The 12,445-nt window shown below is 42.4% G+C and overlaps 1 protein-coding gene and 1 long non-coding RNA gene across 9 annotated transcripts in view; one reads left to right on the top strand and one right to left on the bottom strand.

Moving 5' to 3' along the window:
• Positions 1 to 378: 378 nt before the first annotated feature.
• PTPN18 (protein tyrosine phosphatase non-receptor type 18) overlaps positions 379 to 12,445 on the bottom strand; it is a 29,586-nt gene continuing 17,519 nt past the window's right edge. For 7 of the 8 annotated variants that reach the window (XM_059876875.1, NM_001430711.1, XM_059876885.1 and 4 more), the window contains 10 exons: positions 4,992 to 5,060; positions 4,215 to 4,277; positions 3,856 to 3,998; positions 3,382 to 3,448; positions 3,226 to 3,303; positions 3,042 to 3,131; positions 2,700 to 2,788; positions 1,817 to 2,025; positions 1,324 to 1,398; positions 379 to 1,110 (listed from right to left, as the gene is read on the bottom strand). In XM_059876875.1, coding sequence (XP_059732858.1) covers positions 1,043 to 1,110; positions 1,324 to 1,398; positions 1,817 to 2,025; positions 2,700 to 2,788; positions 3,042 to 3,131; positions 3,226 to 3,303; positions 3,382 to 3,448; positions 3,856 to 3,998; positions 4,215 to 4,277; positions 4,992 to 5,060 — 951 coding nt within the window. In that variant the 3' untranslated portion in view covers positions 379 to 1,042. The remainder of the gene's footprint in view (positions 1,111 to 1,323; positions 1,399 to 1,816; positions 2,026 to 2,699; positions 2,789 to 3,041; positions 3,132 to 3,225; positions 3,304 to 3,381; positions 3,449 to 3,855; positions 3,999 to 4,214; positions 4,278 to 4,991; positions 5,061 to 12,445) is intronic. The other variant, XM_005202184.5, reaches the window with a different exon arrangement.
• LOC112442537 (uncharacterized) lies at positions 2,035 to 3,711 on the top strand. The gene is made up of 2 exons (XR_003030574.2): positions 2,035 to 2,630; positions 3,244 to 3,711. It is a non-coding gene; the product is annotated as an uncharacterized lncRNA (long non-coding RNA).

Raw genomic sequence — 12,445 nt, 5'->3', positions numbered from 1 at the left:
TGCTTACCCATCTGGGGATCTCCTTACCTGTCTGTCTGAAATCAGTCTGCTTGGCTGTTGTTATGCCTGGCTTTCATTTGTCTGAATGGTAGTGGGGGGTGAAGGTCCATCCATCACTCGTGTTGTAAGCTGAATGTCTGAGTGAGGGAGTCTCAGATACTGAAATGAACCAGTCTTTCAGGTGGTCTCCAGAAGTCTGTCTATCCATCATCCCCTTCATAATGGGGGGCCCTGCCAGTCCCTTAGGGTTGAGTTTATTCTTGAGTATGCTCAGTGTAACCTCACCCAGCCATCATCACCCAACTACCTCCCCAAGTCTCATGGTGTTGCTGAAACTCGGCCTCTGTTTACTGGTGCCAAACAGAAATGCAGAGACAGTTTTGGGTGAAGTAGAAAAGAGCAGCTTTTATTGTTTTGCCAGGCAAAGGGGGCCACAGTGGGCTAATGCCATGAATACCGTGTGACCCACCCTAGAGGGGGTAGTGAGGAGTTTTATAGTGTTCAAGGAGCAGGGGGTGATCATGGACCAAGCTTATGGACAGTCCTTGGATTGGTTGGCATCAAGGTGAAGTTTCAGCATCTTCAGCCTCTGCTTTCAACCAGTCTAGGGTCTATGTTCTTGTTGTCAGCAGTTTTTATCTTGTGGGGGTCTGCTTCCTGTAAAAATAACTTAGGAGTGTGTGTCAGATCTTTATCTATCCCTTTCAGGAAACTGGGAGTTCAGTGATTCTACTATGTGGTAGAATTACAGTCCCAGTTCCCTAGCTCAACAACTATGCTTTGTTTCTACATCTTCACATTTCCAAATCATTAACTCTTGAGTCAGCATTTTACTTCAAAAGATAAGGACACAGGGACTTGGACATGGTTTCAGTGCCTTGAATGCTATAATCACTAAGGCAGAGCCCCACATCTTCCACGCTAAGAAACGTTTATTTTTATTCAGCCCAGCACCCCCATCCCCAACACTTCATAAAGCAGAGCATGACCCTCAGCAGTCCAGGCACCCATGTGGAGCAACAGACAGGCAGGGGCGCAGCGCTCACACCCGGGTCCATTCAGCAGGCGGATCTCGGGGTCCTTTAGGCCTCCCAATGCGCAGGTTAAAGCCTGGAAGAGGAAGGGCACCATAAGGCTCATAAGAGAAGCTGAGGTGTGGATAGGAAGGCAACAGGTGGAAAATCATTCTCAGGCCTCCAGGCCCTCCCGGTTTGCTGCAGCCACGTCCACAGGGCTCTGAGGATGTGAGTCCCCTGCCACCACCTCCGCCTCACCCCCGTCGCAATTGCAAACGGCCCCAGCAACCGAAGTTATCTGACTTACCTAGCCCACCAGTCTGAGCTCTATCCGCCACGTCCTCATAGGCGCCAGGCCCAGCCAGGCTTTCGTCAACAGGAACTGCGGGCAGAAAACCACCCCGAACAGGTCAACTCAGACGGCCCTTCAAATTCTGGCATCCTCCCTGCCCAAGACGGCGGGCTGGGGGCTGCGGGTCCGGACCCAGCGGCCAGGGGCGTAACCAAGACGGAGCCCTCTGCCCAGACCAGGTGACGAGGTCAGAGACTGCGGCGGGGCCAGAGACCACGGCGTGGCCCGAGACGCTTCCGGGCGTGACCTGAGGACAGGCAAAAGTCCTAGAGGCATGGCCGGGAAGCCCGAACCTCAGCCCTCCAGGGCGTGCCCCGGCCAGACTCGAGCTGGGGGGAGGGGAGGTCATCGCGGCCTGCAGGCTCTCCAGAACCTAGCCAGGGAGGATCTGGAGGAACAGGTGGGGTTAGATCCAACCCAGCCCCGCCCCCCGGCCTCCTAGACTTACCGCGGCCCTGCTGCGCGCCGCGCGCGTCCTCCGATAGCGCCTGGTGCCGCCAGGCGCGCGGCTTCACCTGGCTGTAGAGTGGCGTGTCCTCCGTGCCGCGTGCCCGCGCGCCCGCGCCTGCCCCGGTGCCCGCGGGGGCCGCACGCTTCTGTACCACCGCGTAAGTGTCGGCCATGGAGAGGGCCGGAGGCCCGAGCACCGAGATGCTTCTGCGGGTGGGAGGGCGGGGAGGAAGTGAAACTGCAGCGCCTAGGCGGGGGGAGGAGGGGGCAGCTCGCTGGGCGAGCAAACCACGGGCTTCCTTCCCGCCCGAGGCGGCTCGCAGTGAAAGAGCACTGAGATGGAGGCGGTTGGTCTCCGTAGAAGGGGGTCTCGTTTCTGTGTCCCTAGGGCCCAGCAGGTTCGGTGGATGAAGGAAGGAAGGGCCCAGCTGGCAGGTGAATGGGGCGAGGTGTTATTGAGGAGTGGTCATTTCTGTGTAGTTGTGTATTGAATAAATGAATGAGGAAGTGACATCTAAAGGGAAGGAAGGGAAGGTCTCAAAATGGGAGAGCTGGTCTCAGACCAAGGGCTGAAGTTGCCGCACCAGATATGGGGCCTGACAGTTGGGCAGCATCAAGAAATACCTGCTGAATTAATGACTTGGGGGGAATGAGGAAAGTACTGACACCGGAATGTAGGGGTAGGGGCAGAGGCAGTGTCACCTCTGGTATTAAAGAATAATCTTCGAAAAGGTTCCCAGAGCTCAGTTCAACGAAAGGGCTGGTGGATATTTGGTGAACTGAACGACAAGGATGGCGCCAGTGTTTCAAAGGTGAGGAAAGGGCTAGCCTCCAAGAAGAAGAAACTGGAAAGGGAAGACTCCGGGGGTGGGGCTACGTACCTAAGGACTCCGCTGGATGGGCGGGCGATGGCATTCAGGTTCTGCGAAGTCCAGAGGGAGAGGGCGTCATCGTAGAGTGGGACACAATTCTGGGGGAAAGACAGGAGGGGAAGAGCATGAGGCTTCAGAGGACACTGTCCAGACTCCTAGTGGAGATCACTGTGGTCTCTGTGGGGGCAGCTTAAGAGGAGACACTCTGATAAGGAAGCAAGGAGGATGACAAAGGTAGATATCAGAGTCAGTCCGTGCTACTGGAAGGAGTCCAAGGGCTAGATGCTGCCATAGTGGTGGCCACAGACCTCTGGGTCCTGGTCTCTGAGGGTTGGAAGGGGGCCTTGGTACCTCCTTGAGGTTCTGGTAATGAGGGCTGGCATTCTGTATCGCTGAGAGAAACATCTGAGACACTGTGTGGTACAGGAATCTGTACTGCTCCTGGGGTGGTGGGTAGAGGGGAAGACAGGTCATTGAGAAGGGAAGACAAGAGCAGAAGGGATGTGTCCTTGGAATAGGGAGACCCTGCTCACACCTCTGTCTGTATGGCCAGAGGCCGCTGCTTCCGAATCTCGAGGACCACACTGAAGAGGCTGAAGTTAGGTGGGATCATCTAGGGCAGAGAGATGGGCACATGAGAAAGACCTCGTGGGCACAGGACGCACACTTCACGAGAATGCCCTCTTCATACCTGGGTCAGAAGCAACTGTCTCACATAATCCACAGTGCACAGGACACCTGTTCGCCCGCAGCCAGCACTGACAAGTAAGAATCAGAATGAGCTCGACCAGGGCCTTCCTGCAACCCATTTTAAAGGGGACATTTGGGGTGGGGGGCAGGTGGTGAAGGGCTTAATTAATGGAGGGGCCCCTGCAGCACTTTTTGGTTCCCAGTATCCCAGGTTATAATTTGAAAGGAAAAACTTTTTAACTGCTGATATTTGTTTAGCATCAGCTGTGTACTTATTCCCCAGCAGACAGTCTGTGCTCAATAAATACTGACAATTTCAGTTGCAACTTTAGCGAGTGTGGCCTCAGGTTTCTTAAAGTAGGCATTCGAGAAACTGCAAGACTGGCTCCAAGTCCTGCACTATTCTTCCCTGCCTCCCTCCCCAACTACCATCCCCTCTATCTCACCAGATCCCCATAAAGCCCATTTATTAAACCTGCAGTGGACACAGAGGGGGTTGGGACCAGATCCCTGGAGGTGCCGAGCTTTCTCAACCATGGCAAGCACATTGTCAGGATTGCTGGGGACCCCTCTGTCTGGCCAGGACATATACTGCAGCTGGAACACTGACCGGGATTCCTGAAACATGGAAAATGAGAGGCAAAGAATAAAAAGAGAAAGAAAACCATATATTGAGCAATATTTCATGTCAGCCCTATTCTCCGCATCTTCCATTTAAATGAAACAGATAATAACTAAACAGAAGGGTACTATTGTTAATGCCCATTTTACAGATAAGAAAGCAGAGACAGGAAGCTCTCACCATGTGGAAGTCTCCTCCTCCCCTTTCAGTACCTTCTGGAAGGTGACCTGCAGAATCCTGAGTTTGATGTCTGGATTCAGCCACATGTCCCTTGTCTGTGGATATGGGGCATGTGGGAAGAGGGCAGAGAAAAAAGATCACAGGTGCCAAAAGATACATTTTCAGGAAACAGCATTTCTGATTAAAAATTTTAAAAAAGTAGTTCACTGGTGGCCTAGCGGTTAGGATTCTGGGCTTTTTCTGCCATGGCCTGGTTCAGTGCCTGGTCAGGGAACTGAGATCCTGTAAGTCGTGCAACAGAGTCCTCCCCCCACCAAAAAAAAAGAAACACCTATTTCTAAAAATTCATTTAGTCCAAATATCCCCCATGACTTCTGTGAAGGAAACATTTTACATAAGGGAGAAAGAGAAACTATGAGCTAGTTCCAACAAGCTCATTTACAGTGAAAGAAAGAAATGTCTTTTGTTAGTTTGCTTGTATTTATCAGTACCAATTGTTTTTATAACCTATGAGAGATTTTTCTGAGTTCTTCTGAAATGGTAAGGGAAATAAGAATTTTAAGAACCTAATCAGGTACATTTATATTTACAGAGATAACCATGATAGTAGTTAAAATGCAAAATCAGTGTATAATGAGTTCTGACTATTTGCATGCTAATACCAGAGAGCTCCCTGCAGTGTGAGGGGGACTGTGGGGAAATTGTTCATTCTTTCAAGCCCAGCCCAAAAGCTTTCCACTCAGAATCTTCTGTGAAAGACAAAATCCAAGACTTCATAAAGTGCTGTTCCCACCTCTGCCCCAACTCACCAGAGTGATGCAGAAAGGCCCAATCTGCAGTGGTTCCTGTTGTAGGGCCCAATAACGCTCACACTTTTTCTGCAAAAGACAAGGGGAAACAGGCAGGGACTGAAGAGGGGGAGTCTGCCTCAGAGTTCATTTTAACATGTGTACCACCCCTTGGAACAGCCCAGCTTGCTCGTGGAAGCACAGAGAACAGCAGCATCTCATCAGATTAAACACAGACTCAGTGGAGATGTGAGCTTCTGACTGTGCAGGAGGAAGACAGTCCAGAATATTCTCCTACTGTAAGCAACTACAAACCTGGAAAAAAATGTATGAGCTGCTATTTTCAGACACTGGTCCACATGCATTTGCAAGACTGTGATCACTGAACAAAGGGAAACACATGAGTGAAACCCTATGAGTTCCCAAGGTTACTGCCTAGAGGCAGTAACCAGGCTGCAGACCATGAAGGGTCTGATGATCCCACTAGTTGAGAAACCAGAAATCTTGGCTCAGGGAGACCAAGACAGAGTTCTTGAAAGAACAGTACTATGCAAACAAAAGCAAAGAACACCAGAAGTCTGCATGGGGTCCCCTTGAGTCTTTAGCTGATAATTATCTGGGCACATATGACACGAAACCCCATGAAGCTAGGAAAGAATAACTTCCCATGAAAGCGTAATAGCTACAGAACTATAAGATGAACATTTCCTAGAGCTCACAATGGAACAGAAATAATTTACATTTCCTCCAGCCAGAGTGGAGACCTGATTGATTAAAAAGGGCATTCAGTAAGGAACAAGACACCACACATTAGTAAGTAGAATGAACTTAGTTCTAGAATAAAGGCTTCTTTAGATGTACCCTTAAAAAGCTTAAAAATAAACCTTAAAATGATCAAATATCCAAAAAAAACTGCCTTCCCAAAAAAGTTCCAACACTTTTTTTAAAAAGTTCCTTTTTAAAGGAAAATAACAAGATCTAAAATTTATCAATACTTGTGTAAAATTTGGGCTTCCCATGTGGCACTAATGGTAAATAACCCACCTGGCAATGCAGGATACATAAGAGATGCGGGTTTGATCCCTGGGAAGATCCCCTGGAGGACGAAATGGCAACCCACTCCAGTATTGCCTGGAGAATCCCCATGGACAGAGGAGCCTGGCAGGCTACAGTCCATAGGATCAAAAAGAGTCAGACATGACCCAAGCAACTTAGCAAGTGTAATATTTAAAATATTAAGCATCCAATAAAAATTTACTAGACATACAAAGAAGCAAAAAATATGACCTACACCCAGGAGATAAGTCAGTCAATAGAAAAAGACCCAATACAGATGAGGAAAAAAGCAGACAAAGACTTTAAGACAGCTTTTATAAATATGTTCAAAGATGAAAAGGAAAAACATGAATGTGATGAAAAAAAAAAAAAGATATAAAAAAGACCTAAACGGAACTTCTAGAAAGGAAAAATAAAATATATGGAATAAAAAATTCACTATCTAAGGTACATGAAATGATGTTCAACATTGGTAATTATTAGAGAAATACAAATTAAAATTGCAATGAGGTACCACCTCACACTAGTCAGAATGGCCATCAGTAAAAAGTCTACAAATAACAAATGCTGATGAGGGTGTGGAGAAAAGAGAACCCCCATACATTGCTGGTGGGAATGTAAATTGGTGCAGCCACTATGGAAAACAGTATGGGGGTTCTTTAAAAACTAAAAAGAGTTGCTATATGATCCAGAAATCCTACTTCTGGGCATATATTTGGACTAAACTATTATCTGAAAAGATACATGCACACTGTGTTCATAGCAGTAGTACTCACAATAGCCAAGACATGGAAACAACCTAAATGTCAATTGACAGATGAATGGGTAAAGGAGATGTACGTATATATACACACACACGCAATATATTCATCCATAAAAAAAGAATGAAATAATGCCATTTCAGTATGATAGAGATTATCATAGTAAGTAAGTCAGAAAGAAAAGACAAATACCATATGATATCACTTATATGTGAAATCTAAAATCTGACACAAATGAACTTATCTAGAAAAGAGAAACAGACTCACGAACACAGAGAACAGACTTGTAGTTACTGGGGGAAAAGAGGGTGTGGAGGGAACAATCGGGAATGTGGGATTAGCAAACGTAAACTATTATATATAGAATGGATAAACAAGGTCCTACTATATAGCACAGGGAACTATATTCAGTATCCTGTGATAAACCATAATGGAAAAGAATATGAAAAAAAAAAACTCACTGTCTAATCACAGAGTAGGGGCTTCCCTGGTGGTCCAGTGACTAAAACTCTATCTCCCAACACAGGGGGCCTGGATCAGGGTACTAGACCCACCTGAAGATCCTGAGTGCCCCAGGTAAGATCTGGCATAGCCAAATAAATAATTTTTTTTAATAGCAGATTAGATACCAGAAGATCAGTGAACGCAAAGGCATAGCAATAGAAACTATTAAAAGTGAAAAAGAGAGAGAAAAAGTGGAGGAAAAAAACTAACAGAATCAGATATCTGTGGAGATATATCAAGTGGCCTAATGTATGTGTACCTGGAGTTCAGAAGGAGAGGAGAGGGGAAAATGGAAACTATTTTTGAAGAAATAATAGCTGGAAATTCTTCCAAATTTCATGAAACTATGAACCCACAAACCCAGAAAGGTCAATGAACCATAAAGAGAATAATCCAAGGATTATTAACACCAAGTTAATCATGATCAAATTGCTAAAAAATCATAATAAAAAAAATCTTAAAACCATCATACACAAAAAGACTTTAAATTTGAGAAATAAGAATGACAGCAGAATTTTGTCAGAAGCTTGCAAGCCAGAGGTCAATGGTGTTATGCCCTAAAAATGCTAAAATTAAAAATGCAGACAAAAGCTGAAAGACTTTATCATAAGCAAAACTGCACTATGAGAAATATTAAAGTAACTTTTCAGGAACTTCCCTAGTGGTCCAGTGGTTAAGACTCTGCACTTCCACGGAAGGGAGTATGGGTTTGATCCCTGGTTGGGAACTAATATCCCACATGCTGCATGGTGAGGCCAAAATAAATAAAATTCTGATTTCTTCTTTAACAAAAAAAAGTAAGCTTTCTATACAAAAGAAACATGATATCAGGTGGGATAATGACCTACACAAAGGGATGAAAAATAAAGAAAAAGGTAAATATGTATTCTCATTTTTAACATCTTTAAAAGATAATCTAGTGAATTGTACCCAAAAAGAAGGAATAGCAATCCTTCACAAATTTTTCCAAAAATGTGACGAAGGAATGTTTTATGAGATCAGTATTACTCTGGTATCAAAACCAGACAGATATCACAAGAAAACTATTCAACATCTCAAGAATAAAGACAGAAGAATCGTTAACAAAAGATTATACACAGCATACAAGATTGGTTCAAGATATGAAAGTCAATCAATGTCATATACCATAATAACAGAAAGTAAAACAGAAACACATGATCATCTCAATAGATGCAGAAAAATGAACAAAATCCAGTACCTTTTCATATATAATAAAAACATGAAAGGCACTAGACATAGAAAAGAAATTCCTCATTTAAAATTAAAAAGCAAAACCTACAATAAGTATCTAAAAAAAACCCTACAGGTAACTTAACACTTAATGTTGAAAGACTGAATAGTTTGTGCTTAAGATCAAGAACAAGACAAAGATGTTTGCACTTTCTGCTTTTTTTTTTTTTTTACTGTAATTTGATTGATTGATTGATTTTTTTTTTTTTTACTTCTGAACAATTTTGTATTGGAAAGTTGTAACCAGTGCAGTTAGGAAAAAAGAAATGAAGCAAAGAAAGGAGAGGAGGTGGGAGGGAGGAAGAAAGAAAAGGACAGGAAAGAAAAAAGATGGGAAGGTAGAAGAAAGAAAGGGAAGTTACCCAGATTGGAAGAGACAAAACTATCTCAAATTGCAGACAGCATGATGTTATATATAAAAGTGATATTAGATAAAGTGTTAATCACTCAGTCACGTCTGACTCTTTGTGACCCCATCGAACGTAGCCCTCCAGACTCCTCTGTCCACAGATTTTTCCAGACAAGAATACTGGAGCAGGTAGCCATTCCCTTCTCCAGGGGATCTTTCTGACCCAGGAATCGAACCTGGGTCTTCTACATTGCAGGCAGATTCTAGCCACTGGGAAAGCTCTATAGAAATCATATATAAAAAAAAAACCTGAAGATACACACACACACTATATTAGAGCTCAAAAGTGAATTCAGCAAGGTTCAGAATACAAAATCAATACAGAAAAATCAATTGTATTTTCATGTAAAGAAAACTGTTGTTTGCAATATCTACCCTGAATTGATAGATTCAGTGCAATCCTTATCAAAATTCTAGGCTTTTTGACGATATTGGCAAGCTGATCTTAAAATTAATATGTTAACATTAATAAATGTGTTGTGGATACCCAAGGCTGCCCTCAGGTTTGATGATTCAATAGGAGGACTCACAGGACTCTGTGCAGAGTTGTATTCATGGCTACAATTTATCACAATGAAAGGATACAGAATAAATTGGCAAAGGGAAAAGGCGCACAGGGTGAAGTCTGCAGAAAACAAGGTGCCAGCTTCCAAGGGTCTTCACCCAGTAGAGTCACTTAGGATGCGCTTAACTCCTCCAGCTGTGAGTTGTGGCCACACATGTGAAATGTCCACAGGGAAGCTCCTTAGGAATTCAGTGCCCAAGGTTTTTACTGGGGGACTCTGTGGTATGTAGGCACCTCTGACTAGCGTGGGCCAAAACTTCAGACTCCAGAAGGAACGCAGGTGTCATATAAACCTACTGTCACTTAGACACATGGCTTATATAAATACTTTAGGCAAAGTGGGCCACTCTTATTGGAAATCGAATTTCCAGTTAAGAGCCAACCTTGCAGGAAGGCCTTTCTAAGCATAAGCACTTAGGCTTGCTACGTTAACTCTTTTCTGCACAGCAAGTGACCAAGAATAGACAAAACAATCTTGAAAATAAAACAAATTTGGAAGACTCACACTTCTTGATTTCAACACTTAACTACAGATCTACAATATGTTGTAGTACTGGCATAGTACTACAATCAATGGAATAGAATTGACAGTCCAGAAATAAACCTTTACATGTACGGTTGGTCAACTGATTTTCAACAAAGGAAAAGACTGCAAGAGCAGTCTTTTTAACAAGTAGTACTGGAACAACTGGATATCTATAAACAATGAATTTGGATCCCCTATCTTACACCATATACAAAAATTAACTGAAAATGAGTCTGAGACCTAAGCATAAAACACTTAGAAGAAAACATAGGAGTAAATCTTTTTGACCTCTGGTTAGACAATGACTTGTTAGAAACAGCACCAAAAGTACATCAAAACAATAGATGGGAAGTCTTCAAACTTATCAAAGGTTTGTGCTTCAAAGGACACTGTAAAGAAAATGAAAAGACACTCACACAATGAGACAAATATTTGTAAATCATATACTGATAAGGGACTTGTATTCAGAAGAATTCTCCAATAATAAAAAGACAAATAATCCAATTAAAAAATGGTAATGAACCTAAACAAATACTCGTCCAAAGAAGACATACAAATGGAAAAATAAGCACATGAAAAGATATTTGGTAAATCCACATCATTAGGCAAATGCAAACCACAACCATGAGACACCACTTCCCACCCATTAGGATGGCTAAAAACAAAAACAAAAAGTAACATATATCTTGGTGAGTGTTAATGAAACCCTGTGCATTGTTGGTGAGAATATAAAGTGGTGCAGCCACTGTGGAAAACAAAACAAAAACATTAAACACAGCATTGCCACATGATCCAGTAATTAATACTACTACCCAAAAAAATTGAAAACAAGGACTCAAAACAGATACTTATATATTAATATTTATAGCAGCATTATCACAATAACCAAAAGTTAGAAACAACCCAAATGTCCATCAACAAATCAATGGATAAACAAAATGTGATACAAATATAAAACAAAATGTTATTCAGCCTTAAAGAGAATGAAATTTTGATACACTCTGCAACATGGATGAGCCTTGAAAACATGATAAATGAAATAAGTCAGACACAAAAGGACAGGTATATGATTCCACTGATATGAGGTACCTAGAATAGGCAAATTAATAAAGCCAGAAAGTAAAATAAAGGCTACCAAGAGCTACAGGAAGAGTAAAGGGGAAGTAGTTATTAAATGGATAGAGTTTCTGTTTTGGATGATGAACAAGTTTTGGAATTGAATATTGATAATGGTTTGAAACATTGTGAATGTACTTAATGTTTCTAAATTGTACATTTGAAATCATTAAAATGGCAAAATTTATGTTATGTATATTTTACCCCAACTGAAAAAAGAAAGACACAATCACCAAAAAATGGAAATAGCTCAAATTTTATAAAGTGATTGTGCTATGTGCGCTTAGTCACTCAGTCATGTCCAACTCTTTGTAGCCCCGTGGACTGCAGCCTGGCAGATCTTCTGTCCATGCAGAGTCTCCAGGCAAGAATACTGGAGTGGGTTTCCATGCCCTCTTCTAGGGGATCTTCCCAACCCAGAGATCAGACCCTTTGCAGGTGGATCCTTTACCAACTGAGCCATGGAAATATAAAACGGAATGTTATCCAGCAACAAGAAGGACTGAAGTATTGACATGGGCTTCCCTGGTGGCTCAGTCAACACATGCTACACTATGCATGAATCTTAAAAACACTACCCAGTGTTTGAAGCCACTCACCAAAGATAACGTGTCATATGATTGCAGTTATATGAAAAGTCCGGAGTGGGCAAATCTAATAGTGCAGATAGATTAGTAGTTGCTTAGGATGGAGTTTGGTAGGAAATGGAGTATGACTGCTAATGGATATAGGGTTTCTTTATGGGGTGATGAAAATATTCTAAAATTTATTGTGGTGATGGTTGTATAACTCAGGAATATACTAAAAACAACTGAATTGCACACTTTAGATGGATGAATTATATCTCAATAAAGTTTTTTTTAATCTATATGAAAATAATAGCAGTATGTTGTGTAGTATATTTTAAATTTAGAACTAAACCTGTGGCAACAATAGGCTGAAGCATAGAAAGAGAAAATTGAAATATGCTGTTGTAAAGTTCTCACATTTTACCTGAAATGGTATAATAATAATATTTGAACACAGACTGTAATAAGTACACATTTCACTAAACACACAAGCACATAATACAGAGGTAAAACTAATAAGGTAATAATGACTATGAAATGGAGTCATAAAAATTCTAAGTAAAAAAGACAGAAAAGAAAAAAGGAACAAGAACAGATGGAACAAATAGAAAACAAATAGCAAAATCATAGATTTATACTCATCACTGACATATTAAAGGTGGTGGTGGTTTAGTCACTAAGTCTTGTCCAACTCTTGAGGCCCCATAGACTGTAACCT

Source organism: Bos taurus, chromosome 2, assembly GCF_002263795.3.
Source record: "Bos taurus isolate L1 Dominette 01449 registration number 42190680 breed Hereford chromosome 2, ARS-UCD2.0, whole genome shotgun sequence".
Lineage (NCBI taxonomy): Eukaryota > Metazoa > Chordata > Mammalia > Artiodactyla > Bovidae > Bos > Bos taurus.
The sequence above is the reverse complement of the archived record's forward strand: the minus strand, read 5'-3'. Positions and strand labels throughout refer to the sequence as shown.